This window comes from Vulpes vulpes, chromosome 8, assembly GCF_048418805.1.
Source record: "Vulpes vulpes isolate BD-2025 chromosome 8, VulVul3, whole genome shotgun sequence".
Classification (NCBI taxonomy): Eukaryota; Metazoa; Chordata; class Mammalia; order Carnivora; family Canidae; genus Vulpes; species Vulpes vulpes.
The window spans coordinates 18,469,740-18,483,160 of record NC_132787.1 but is presented as its reverse complement, the minus strand read 5'-3'; the positions used below and the strand labels follow the sequence as shown (position 1 = coordinate 18,483,160).

Below are 13,421 nucleotides of genomic sequence, written 5' to 3'. Positions count from 1 at the left end.
AGCCACAAATTGTTCCAAAGGAGTGGGTCTATCCAAATTGGTAGTACAGCATTCAAGATATAAGTACTATGGGGCAGCCCAGGTGGCTCAGCGGTTTAGCGCCACCTTCAGCCCAAGGCCTGATCCTGGAGACCCAGATTCGAGTCCCATGTCAGGCTCCCTGCATGGGACCTGTTCCTCCCTCTGCCTGTGTCTCTGCCTCACTCTGTGTCTCTCATGAATGAATGAATGAATGAATGAATGAATGAATGAATGAATGAATAAACAAATCTTTAAAAAAAAAAGATATAAGTACCACGTAATCCCCTCAAAACTTCTGAGGGAACATAAAGGAGGGAGTGCGTTACCTGACACAACAGATCTGTAATGCTGATTTTCCTTTTTTTAAAAAAAGAAGCCCAATAAGATATATATTAGTAAGGAGAAGAGTACACCTGCTTTAAAGCTTTGAATAACCTACTGACACTCATCTAGTGACATTTTATAACATAACTCTAAATATCTCTTAGTCTTTATGAATTTAGGAACAAGAAAATTCAAAAAGAGCCTTTTGAAAATTAATGTGTTTATATTTCTGTTTCTATACAAAAATTTGAAGTAATTTTAGCATCCTGAAACAAAGTATTAACCAACATGTTTTCACAATGATTGCCTCATATGTATTTCTGTATACAATGAACGTACAAATAAAGATGAGATTATGTACTGAATAAAGCTTATGATTCTCTCAGAATGCTTCTACTAACACATTTCCAAATATAGAATATTCAGGTTTCTCTAAGTGAAGCATTTCTGTACAAACATAAAATACTTAGGAACGTAACTCAGGGGACACCTGGGTGGTTCAGTGGTTGAGTGTCTGCCTTTGGCTCAGGGCGCGATCCCAGGGTTCCAGGATCGAGTCCTGCATCGGGCTCCCTGTAGGGAGCCTGCTTCTCCCTCTGCCTATATGTCTCTGCCTCTCTAAGTATCTTTCATGAATAAATAAATAAAATCATTAAAAAAAAAGGAATGTAACTCAGTATTCTAAGTAAAACATCTTTGATGTATCTGATTATAAGCTATGCTAAAAGAGTAAAAATATGGAAAAGAATATTAATTATTTTAATAAAAAATGAAATCCTTAATTAGTTTTGCAAAAACTAGAATTCCTAGTAGCACAGGAAGCTTTACATGTCCTTAAAAGGTCTTATGGGGGAACATATCATACAGTAGGACTATTTTAGTAAAGGGAAAAGCAATCAAAAACCTTCAAGAAACACAAGATAGATTATTTGTTATAAAATTAAAAAAATAATCCATCCATATTTGGATAAACCAAATTTTAAATGGAATAGAAGGTTAAAACAGTAACAGAAGCTATCTATGCTATAATGTACTACTTCTGACTATGTTAATAACCAAACTATTCTAGAATAACTCTAGATTTCTGATGTCTGTAAAATTCCCCAAAGAGGATTCTAAAATGGTAAATATAAAAATAAAAATAAAATAAAATGGTAAATATGCATTTTAGAACTTTAAATCTATACAAAGAAAAAAATATTTATAATGTTGAAACTTTCTTTAGTGCATATGAGAAAGCAGTTCAGCCCAATTGACACATTAACCTTTCATATATTTCGAGATTTCATATATTTCCGAGAGCTTTCAAACTCTATTTTTTTCTGCTTAATTTTTTTATGTCTTTTTTCTCCTGCTTACTTCTGACTCTAATTTCTTTTGTTCTTATGGCTCATTTTTTAATACATAAATTTTATCCACTAGTAGGAAATTCTCTCTATATATACATTTCCACATAAAATTATCAACCAGTTAATCTACTTAAAGATTTACCTATTTATTTGTCACAAGAGGGTTATTAAAAATGTGTTAATATTAAAGTTATAAAAGCAATTGCCTGCATGCAAATTCCAACAGTAATTATTAAATACTTACGATCTACAGCAATTTTTTCAGTTCCATCCAAAGGATTAATAATTCCTGGAACAACCTCTCCAAAAGACAAATGATCTATTCTGTGAGAAAAGTTGTAAGCTAAAAGGAATAAAATAAAACAAATTAAGTATAGAAATTAAATTATTCAAAACTATATGTTACATACTGGTTCACATTCTTACCCAATCTCAAATGAAAATATCTCAAAATCTATAGGTATAATATAGTACTTAAAACTTCATTATTTTGAGAAAATGCATATAAATATGTGGAATTAAATGTATAACAGTAAGTACATTCTAATAAAATGTTATATCTCAAATTTCATAACATACAAATTAACTTCTATAAAATAGTAATCTAATCCTGATAACCAGTAATAATAATAATTAATAATAATAATAATAATAATAATGGCTTTCCTTGACAAATTATATAGTAACAGGATCGTTAGAACTGGAATGATGTCCATGTAGTCAAATAGTAAAACCCATCGATCAATATATTTTTAATAATTACCATTGCTAAATGTGACAAACTCATGTTTTATGGAATTCATTACTTTTTTTTTGTTCTCTAAAGAAGATCTTTTTTTGTTTGTTTTTTAAAAGATTTTATTATTTATTTGAGAGAGAGAGAGAGAGCACAGGCAGGGGGCTGAATCCCAGGACCCTGGGATCATGACCTGAACAAAGGCAGTTGCTTGACTGAGCCATCCAGGTGCCCTCCAAAAAGGACTTTAAAAACCAAGTTTTATGACAATCAATACACTAAACTAACTTGAATAATTTTTATATATGCATGTGTGCAGATGTACACTGAAATAAGCTTGAAATATATAGGCCTTTCATTAGCCATAAAAATTAGCAGAGATGTGTACAAAGTGATATAAAGCACACCAAGGCTCTGCTCCCTAACCCTAGCAACTTCTGAGCTATGAATAAATAAAGACAAGTAGTTTAAGGATAAGAGAAAATTGATTAGAGTCAATAAATCTATTCATTTATTTTCTCCTTTGGATATCCATTTTGCCAACAGCCCACTCTGAAAGCCCTACCTCGCATGTGCACTCAAAACAAAATAAAACAAAACCCCACACACAACACTTTTTTCAATGACCTCTTCATGGAAAAAATTTCAGAAACTGCTTACAGTCATGGTTGACAAGTGCTGCCAAATGTGCATGACCTCGGGGATGTGGAATTGCCCTGAAAAGAGGAAAAAAATATTAAAGTAATAATACCTAAATATATATATAACTAATTAAAACCAGAAAGGGGATCTTTCTTAAGTTACATACCTGTCTTAATGTAAAATAAAAACATATTTGTCCTATGATTTTAAGTAGGTTAAGTCTACTCATTTCAGCCCATGTAATAAACTGAGGGCTGCCAAACTGTTTCTGTGAAGTGCCAGACAGTAAGTATTTTAGGCTTTTGTGGGCCAAGATGCAAAACTGAAAATATTATGTAGGCAGTTATATAAGAAGAGAGAAAAATTTTCAAACTTCTCATAATGACATTCAAAATATAACAGTAATAACTGAGTACTTTTTTGATATAGTTCAGGTATTTTTGCTGGGAGATAACATTTCCCTTAACAAGGGAGGGTTGGTTCATGTTCCCTATTTTCAAAACTGATCACAAAGATTTATCTGTTATGAACTCTAGAATATTTTACATATTTTATCTTTGAAAATATTAATCCATGGGCATATCTTTTAACTGAGTATATTCATTTGCTTGGATAGAACTGTATGAGGTTCCTCTCGTGGTATTTCCTTTGGTGTGTGGTTACATAACACAGATTGGTCACTTGCTAGCTAGCTAGCTAGCTAGCTAGCTAGCTGTTTGTTTGTTTGTTTATTCATTCATTCATTCATTCATTCATTCATTTGCAATCTAAAGTAGAATTTCCTCAAGTGAATAGTTAAATTGATTTCAAAATGTGGAAATTTCCTTTGCACCTGCATCAAGGTCTGAAAACCCTTCAGGAAGTATAGTTTGAGGTTGGAAAATATATACAAGTATAAGAATGCAGATATTGCTTCTTGTCTTACTTTTGACAGTGCAGCCTATCCAAGCATGGAAAGCAAGAAATAACACTTAAAATCATTAGACATTACTTACCACTGAAATAACTCTACCATAATGTTAAGTTTCATATAGAAATGCTGTTTTTGTCTTATAACTTTAGGCTAAATTCATGAAGAAACATTATCCAGTCTGCACCAAACTTAACTTCCAAACCTATTCAGTGTTCAATAAAAATGACTGACAGTAGTTTCCTTATTCAGAAAAATTTCAATCTCAGCCCTAAGCTTAAAAAAAAATCACAAAAAACTAGACAACTGCTAAGTTGTCAAGGTGCTGTGTAGTAGGGCAAGTTAATATATTCAGCCTTTCTTTCTTACAAAAGTTCATGGAAATGACAATATTTATTAAGTCCGTGAGAGCAAATGAAGTTCACCATCACTATCAGTTCAATACATGATAGATTCAAATATGTTCTGTGAAGTACTGCTGATATAACGCATAACCACAAGGTTTTAAACACCTTTCATTTTCACAAGCCTTGAGAATTTACCCACACAAGCCTTTTTCTGCTTCATACATATTTACCACCAGCAACACACCAATGTTCTCTCAATTTCTTTAAAAATATTTTTATCTATAGTTATTCCACGCAGGCTATTTAATCAAATCAAACTCACACTCCTCAAAAAAACAACAAGCAATATTGGTAACCTCCATTCACTCAGCAAGAGCTAAGGAAACCCACTCAGTTATCACCTGCCTTGCTTTTGAATTGAATGTTGGACACTGCTCTCACTATCCTCAGCAGCTAGGGCACTTTTCTTACCAAAAAGCTAATTCTCCAAAGCAAATTTATTTTCTCGAGATGCATTTCTCTGATTGGTGCAAAGACAATCTCATCAAGCTGCCGGTAAGTGGCTTCCATTTCTTAGCTAAACAATGAGTCATGTGTCTATCGACTTTGGTCACAGTCTCAGTTTCATTTTTTATTTTTATGAAGAAATTCTGCTTGTGCTTGGATATTCCCTTTTAAATTTTTTAATCTTCCTGAGAGTTAGTAATGTTGTGAGGAGTGTTTAGTCTGGTTATATTTACATATCCTATATCCTTTTAGCATAGCTATGGTGTCACTGCATAATAAACATGATGTTTGGAAGTCAAATTTGACAAAATAACCCACACTCCACTGTGCCTTAAAAGTACATTTGAAACCCTTATTTCTTTTTCTTTTCTGACAGAGTAATACAATAAAGAAATAAAATGTTGTGGTACACCAATTCACAAGGAATCTGTAACACTGTGGAGTTTTAACTGTTATAATTTGTTGTAATCTGTAGTGCACCAAGTAGCAGTACAAAGTGATGAGTCATATACAGTCTGCCACAGTTACTCAATCCTGGTATTGTAGTGTACAAGTAGCCAGATGCAAACAAACAAACATGACTGTGTTCCAGTAAAACTTTATTTTTGGACACTGAAACCTGAATGTCATGTATTTTTCATGTGTTATGATATATTGTTCCACGTAATTTTCAGTAAAGGAAAGACTGTTTTGAAGGAGGATTGCTAGAAGGAGGCATTTTGGGTTGTCACAATTATTGGGGAGGAGTCACTAACCACCCGTAGTGAACAGCAGCTAGGGAAGCAAGGCATCCTGTAAACACAGTGACAGTTTCACACTCAAAAATACTGTCCAACATCTTGCATGACTTCCAAACACTCTAAGTGGCATTCATGTAGGTGAAAAACCTATGAATAATCATCTGAGTCTAGAATTTAGTTACACAAAAGACTTTGTTGTAGTTTTAATATATATTCAATTTCCTAGGAAATGGAGGGAATAGTATACTTTTTTTGTTTGCAGTATTACAGAGTTGTTCAGCATCAATAGAAATACCATTCATGATATTTGAATGGCCAATAAAGGTTTCATTTTGCATATGCGACTGATGTATATCTGATGATTCTACATGCAGCAGCAGGCATCTGGCTACTCCATTACCTTACCTAAGGTACTCATGCTCAAACATCTGAATATTGAAATACATATTATGTAACAAATCATGTTCTTTTTATTTCTCCTTTATGTTACAGCTGAGAATGATACTGTATCTTAGAGGTAACATGAGATCTTCAAAAAAATAAATATGGAACTTGGTAAACATAATACCAAAAACTAGGAGTGGGTTCATAAGATAACCCAGAGATGATGAGGACACGATATGAACCAAATACTTTTCCATCTGGCCTCTCTTATTCATGGCATGAATTATCACATGGAGAGAGAAGTGAAACTGGGAATTAAGGCCATAGTATAGAGGTTTATAACATAATAGTCAAAGTTTCCTTCTTTCAGTTAGTTTGGGAGTAGGATATCATTTACATCCACAGGTATAATAAAATCTTCTAAACTTCTTTGAGCCAACTATTATCTATTGTCTGCATGATACCAAGAAATTCTAAGGTTCCCAGCCATAGAATCAATCCTGGCAACAGTAAGAAAACAACAAAACATGAATGGGACAACAAAGACAAATGTTTGATCTGATCACTGTAAACACTGAAATAATTTTACATAAAAGACTTACACTATTTATCTCTATATTTAACAAAAAAAAAATTCCAGCAATGATTATTTCCTTCTTCGTGGCCTTTCCCTCAGTCTGAATGCCCTTTCACCTTTATATATAAAATTCCTAATCACTCACTAGTATTCAAAGGTTCTCCTCAATAAAGCCTCTGCTAATGTGCCAGGTGAATCAGATACCCTGTTATACAGTTTTTTATTGGCCGTACTTCTGCTATACAGCTTCAATACAACTATAATTAAATAATTATTAGTGTAATTTTACTGTTCAAAGTTTGGATTCTCTTACAGAATGTCAGCAACATAAAGGCAAAAACCCTCTTTTCTTCATGGTTTCATCTTAGTATCTGGTATGCGCATAGCAAGTTCTCAAAAAATGTCTTTTACAATGAAGAATTGTTGAATGAAGATGGATGGAGAGGGAAGGGAAGGAGGGAGGCAGGAAGAAAGGAAGAGAGTCAGAGAATCATTTACTTATTCAGAAATTTACCAAGTGTTCATATCACATGATAGTTTCTCTGCTGAGTGCTGCTCATGAAGGTAGGTGGTCTTATATTTTTCCTTAACTTTTACCTACTTTATCTCAGGCACTACAAATTTCTAACTACATCAAAATACCTCAAATTAATCAAGGATTACATTTTGATGATGATTATCAAAAGGAAAAACAAAACAAAAACCTGATAGCATCTGCAACAAGAACAAATTAATGAAATGTCTAGGTAAGAGCTGCCTGGCTACTAAAACTTAGCAAAGTAGGTTTTGATTTCTATCAACCTGCAGCTCATTTACTTTAATGTATAAATTATGACATAACTGTTTACTTTTGTTTTGAAGTAGTTGTTAAAGTTAGCAGTCTTCTCTATCCTGAGATCAAAGCCCAGCACACAAGTCTCAAAATATCAAAAACACAGATACACAACATTTTAAGCAGCCCTGTAGTAGTTACATATTATTTGATTAGCAAAGAATTTACTCTTAAACCAAGCTACCAACTTGTCTAAAGTATTTTCAGTAAGTGAAAAGAACATACTTGCCCACAGTTATGTGAAAATTCCCCGCGACTTTATTGACATAGAGATGACCACGAATTCTGCAAGCATCTGGAGGCTGTGATGAATCATCTTCCCTGTTACATGAGAGGAAGAATTACTTACAGTACACTTAATATAGTCACCATTCTGTGATAGGAAAATGTGTAGAAGGAAAACAACATCCCTAAAAATTGATTTTTAGGTAATGTTCTAAATGTCAAAAGTAGTACAGCAGTTTTTTCAAGTCTACACATTTATAAAAGCTCATACACCTACAAAATGGGAAAATATTATATAATTATATAATGTATATACACAGACATATATCATATTTACACAAATCTAAAATTCCATGGTTCTTCCTATCAGAATTAAGGCCATTTAGAGGAAAGCTTGAAAGAATTAGTCCAATAAAAACAAAGTTTTGTAATCTGTCTGACACTTTAGGGGACAGAGAAAGACAAGTAAGAATGAGGGAAGGACATGTCATCTAAGTTCAGACAATGACACTTTCATCCTAGCAAATGTAAAACCTCTCTATAGTTTTAAATTTAAACAATCATTTTCATGATTATAGCATTTCTAAGTATCACCTATTCTAACCTATAGAAGAGAAAAAAGTGAAATAAAAACACAAAATTCCTGGGATGCTGGGTAGCTCAGTGGTTGAGTGTCTGCCTTCAGCACAGGGTGTGATCCCGCCATCTTGGGATCGAGTCCCCCATTGGGCTCCCCACAGGGAGCCTGCTTCTACCTCTGTCTATATCTCTGCCTCTTTCTCAGTCTCTCAGGAATAAATAAAATCTTGAAAAAAAACAAAACAAAACCAGAATTCTAAAAAAAACCCATAAAATTCCTAACAAATATTTATACATCCTTATAAAATAATGCTAAATGCAATTAATTTGTTCTTAAAATCTAATATAATTTTATATGGAAGTATACCATACACACATTAAGAGAAAAATTAAATGAAAATGAAGTATTATTTGTGATACTCCTGATCAATATCACAGGCTATAAATTTAATAGTAAAAAGAAATCTTCTTAATATGAAATGATTACATTTTCTCTAAGAAATATGAGATTCAGAGAACTAAACCAATACTAAAATTATGTCATAGTAAATTCATAATAAATAGCTGTATATTTAAAAATTACATCTCACCTTGGTGGAAGTGCTGTTGATGCACTTTTAAAAGCACTTTTAAATATCACGTCTTGAAGTGAATGTTCTTCCTGCAGTCTACTCTGAATCAGCTGCAGCATCCTAAATACAACATAAATAAGCAATAGTTAGAAATACAGTAAGGTAACAAGAAAGCCAACACTTTTTACAAAGTGTTAGCTGACTTATTATTATAGGACTTTATTCTAAAACAAAGTATCAAGTTTTCTTTGGTCATTTCCTTAAAAGAAGAAAAAACGAGGTAGGGTGGTTGAAGGATTAATAGTTGAGGTCCATAAGCATGTCTAACTTCACTGATAATGGCTATGCAGTCAGCGTCATTAAGGAGCTTCTGCTCACCTGAGTATCTAAACTCATCTTTCATGCATGCATGCATGCAGCTATTACCAAATTCTTACTTTTTATCAGGTATTGAATAAAGTATTACAGATACAAAAAGTAAGACAAGTACAACCGATTTGGTGGATTTAAGTGGGAGATTACTTGGGTATAAACCCCTTTGACAAGTATCTAATCCTCATTACAAAATAGGCCATAGTGCCATTTAATATTACCTGGTGTCTCCTTTTCCAAAGAAATCTAAATGTTAGTCTATATGACAAGACCATTCTGAACAAAATATTATACTCTACCTATACTTTTTAAAAAGAATATAAGCACCTTCAGATTTACACGGTCTCATCTTCAGATTTACATGTCTAAAGGCTTAAAATCTTTGGACCTAATGCTAAGAGAAATTGTAAGTTTCTATTTGTGTGTGTCCTGTATTTCCAGAGTCTAGTTTTAGAGCTAAGCAGTGGTAAAAGAGGTTGATGGCAGCAAACTGTGTGTGTGTGTGCACACGCACACATATAACTTCTGTCTCAAATATACCAATATCTAAGCTTATACTCCATATATGAATATATGTAAAAAACTCAACTATGATGGAAAACAGCCATAATTTTAATAGTATAAACACAATCTCTGCTCCCACTTATTACTAGTCTTGAACACTGAATAAAATTTCAGATGAAAGAAGGCTTCTCATTTTAATGTTTCTGGGTTGAAGTAATGTATTTCATCTCTGAATGGCTTTCTACTAAAAGCTCTAGAAGCCCAGAAATACTTAATATTCTGTTCTTTTGTTCAACTACATTTAATTTTAAACTTAATTTAAAACTCTCCCAGATGGGGATCCCTGGGTGGCGCAGCGGTTTGGCGCTTGCCTTTGGCCCAGGGCGCGATCCTGGAGACCCGGGATCGAATCCCATATCAGGCTCCCGGTGCATGGAGCCTGCTTCTCCCTCCGCCTGTGTCTCTGCCTCTCTCTCTCTCTGTGACTATCATAAATAAATAAAAAAATTAAAAAAAAAAAGATTTTATTAAAAAAAAAAAAAAAAAAAAAACTCTCCCAGATGGAGAAAGTGGAAATTAAAGAGAAAGGCCTGTGAAATGTACTTAGGGACTAGAAAGAAAAAAAAAAATGGGTAAAAAATTTTTTTTGCAATAATCTTAAATTAGGTAAAGCCTTCATAAGTACCAATACATAGATTGGAAAATTATTTAAAATTATAAAGGAAATAAACAACAACCAAGCAAAATGGGCATATGGCATAAATGAGCAGTTTCACACAAAAAGGAATACAAATGGGGAAAAAAAAAATCCACAAAGATATTCAAGTGATTCATAAAGAAATGCTAATTAAACTGGTATAATACCATTTTCATCCACAGAATTGGCAACAATAAAAACAGTATACCCACTGTTGGTGATATTGTATATAAATAAGTACTCTCACATAGTTTTGGACCACAAATGAAGATACTTTGGTATCATCTATCAAAATGTCTTTTTTCCCAGTTTTATTGATATAATTGACATATCACACTAAGTTTTAGTGTACAACTTATGATTTGACATATGTATATATTGCAAAATGATTACTACAGTATCACCTCACATAGTTAGAATTTTTTTGTGATAGAATTTATCAAAATGTTAAATATCCCCTGAAAGAGAAGTTTCATTTCTAGAAACTGCGCATACACACACACACACACACACACACACACTGACCAGTACATAAGGAATTAAGTTCAAGAATTTTCATTGAGCATTGTTTTTAATATTAGAATCCTGCCAACAATCTAAATGCCCACTAATAAGGATCTAATTTAATAAACTAAAGTTTATCCATAAAATGAATACTATACGTAGTGAAATGGGAAGATGTCCAAAGTATCAGGTTAGGTGGAGAAAAAGCAAGTTCTAGAACAAATGTATGGAATGATCCTATTTGTATTCAGAAAAAAAGTAACATAAGCAAATATGCAAACATACGGAAAATTATAAATGATCAGAAAGTTTCTAGAAGGTGACACAAGAAATTTAACTGGTTGCTACTGCTAGTCAGAGGCTTTCACTTTTAATTTATATCCTTTACTTCATATCTTTTCTATTCAAATTGAATTTTAATGATCATATATTGCTTTATGAATTTTTAAATAGTTAATAAAATTTTAAATGAAAATTAAAATGTATTCGTGATTCAAGTGCATTAGAGAAAAGATTATACATGACTTTCCTAAGATCTGATAAAAATGTTTAAAATTATAAAGATTAATTACTACATTCTGCTAATATTTCATCCCAAAAACTGCCTTGAGAAATATTCATCTATGAACAATTCACAATAGACAAAGCAGGAGAACATGATCTAGATTTCTGTGGAGCACAATACTTTGTTAGCTTATTACCTCTGCCACTCTTTCTGCTGTGGTGAAAGATCAAATATTGCCTGAAATAAAGGAAAAAACATAATCACCAGCACTGTCAATTTCTCTTGGCTTGTATTTCATAATTTAAAATTCTTTCTTCTGAGCAAGAAACAAATTTATAGTGTTCGTAAAACCAAATATTCATGATATACATTTAATCTTCTATAAGTAAGCTAAAAAATGTAGTATATAATATTCTTACTCAAAGCCAATATAAAGAAGTTCTACTAATCACAAATATTTTTGTATTACAGTTATCCACATTTATAGGAATGACTGCAAGTTGGCAATCTGACATAAGCACAATATGGTATGTTAGGGCTTGAAATCATTTAAATGATACATGCATGAAAGTTTTCAAAAAAGAAAAACATAAAGCTCAACTATAGGATCTTAGCATCCAAAGTCTTTTTTTTTTTTTTTTTTTTTGCTGGGAAAAATAGCATGATAAAATCAACATTTTTGGGCAGTCCCGGTGGCTCAGCGGTTGAATGCCGCCTGCAGCCCAGGGCATGATCCTGGAGACCCGGGATCAAGTCCCACATCAGGCTCTCTGCATGGAGCCTGCTTCTCCCTCTGCCTGTGTCTCTGCCTCTCATTCTCTGCCTCTATGAATAAATAAATAAAATCTTTAAAAAAAAAAAGTCATTTCTTTTTTAAAAAATTAACATTTTTTTAAAAAGATTTATTTAAGTAATCTCTACATTGTATATGGGGCTCAAACTCATGATCCCAAGATCAAGAATCACATGCTCTTCCAAATGAGGCAGCCAGGCACCGTGAAATCAGTAATTTTTTAAACAAGTTAAACAATGGCACAGTAATCCCCAAATGTACTAATCAATAAGGAATAGTTCAAGAAATTTAAGCACCATCTTCATCAATTTGAAGTCAGAAGAGGTAGTTTGTAGGATAAGAGGGAAATATGCAAGCTTTTCATGGTGTGTGGCAAGATCTACAATTTAAGTTTGCAATAACAAAGACTTGATTTTTATAAAGGCAATTCATAAGAAAGTATATATTGATTCTACTTTTTAAATTTAGCAAAATTAATTATTCTTCCATAATCAGGCCCTAACCTACTACTCTCTACAAAATCCTCAGTTCTTTAATCAAAATGGGAAAATCCTTCATTTTATCAAGCGGTTCTACCTCTCTGCCTTTGTTAATTTAATTATACCAACCTGGAAACTTCCTCTCCTGTAATTGTGATCCTCTCGTCTATCTAAATCCTACGTACCAGACCCTCCAGGTTAAATTGCCCCTATCGTTCTGATTACAGTGAAATCATCTCTGACTACTCCTCTTGCTGATCTTGTCTACAGCATGCTTCCCAACCTTTTTTCCACCATAGCACACAAGGAAAATGCTTCTGTAAAACACACCATAGCAAACAGGAGGCTGCAGGCAATTGCTTCCCAGTTACCCTTGTAGATAAAACTTTTGACAGTGGGGGCTATGATTCTTCCTTTTACTTCCCCAAACTGCAGAGTGTAGTACTGGGCACAAGGGGCCTGGGGGTAAAGGAACTACTGAGTAACCAACTTCATGCTAGATACTATGCTACTTAATTTCTAACCTCACTTAGCCTTCAGAACAACCTGTGAGTCTGTTATCAGTCTTGCCTTTTTTATGAGGAGGAAGCTCAACAGGTTCAAAACTTTTTCCAAAATCACAGACCTTAAGAGTTAGTATACAAACCCAGCTCTGTCAGATTCCTCACTTTTAAGCAGTTTTTAAATTCTTTAAGTAAAGAAATAGTAATAAAACATAATAGTAAGCAGCAAAGTAGTAACTCTCACAGCATATTGTGATCATGATTTGGAAACTAGTAAAGTTATCAGGGCTATGTTTTTAATATTCAGAGTGCATATTAG

At 33.1% G+C, this 13,421-nt stretch overlaps 1 protein-coding gene across 2 annotated transcripts in view; it reads right to left on the bottom strand.

The window, feature by feature from the left end:
- ERGIC2 (ERGIC and golgi 2) overlaps positions 1 to 13,421 on the bottom strand; it is a 40,210-nt gene that overhangs the window by 9,961 nt on the left and 16,828 nt on the right. For both annotated transcript variants that reach the window (XM_025995032.2, XM_072765659.1), the window contains exons 6-10: positions 11,524 to 11,564; positions 8,764 to 8,865; positions 7,595 to 7,690; positions 3,091 to 3,146; positions 1,939 to 2,037 (exon numbers count right to left, since the gene is read on the bottom strand). In XM_025995032.2, the coding sequence (XP_025850817.1) occupies positions 1,939 to 2,037; positions 3,091 to 3,146; positions 7,595 to 7,690; positions 8,764 to 8,865; positions 11,524 to 11,564 (394 nt within the window). The remainder of the gene's footprint in view (positions 1 to 1,938; positions 2,038 to 3,090; positions 3,147 to 7,594; positions 7,691 to 8,763; positions 8,866 to 11,523; positions 11,565 to 13,421) is intronic.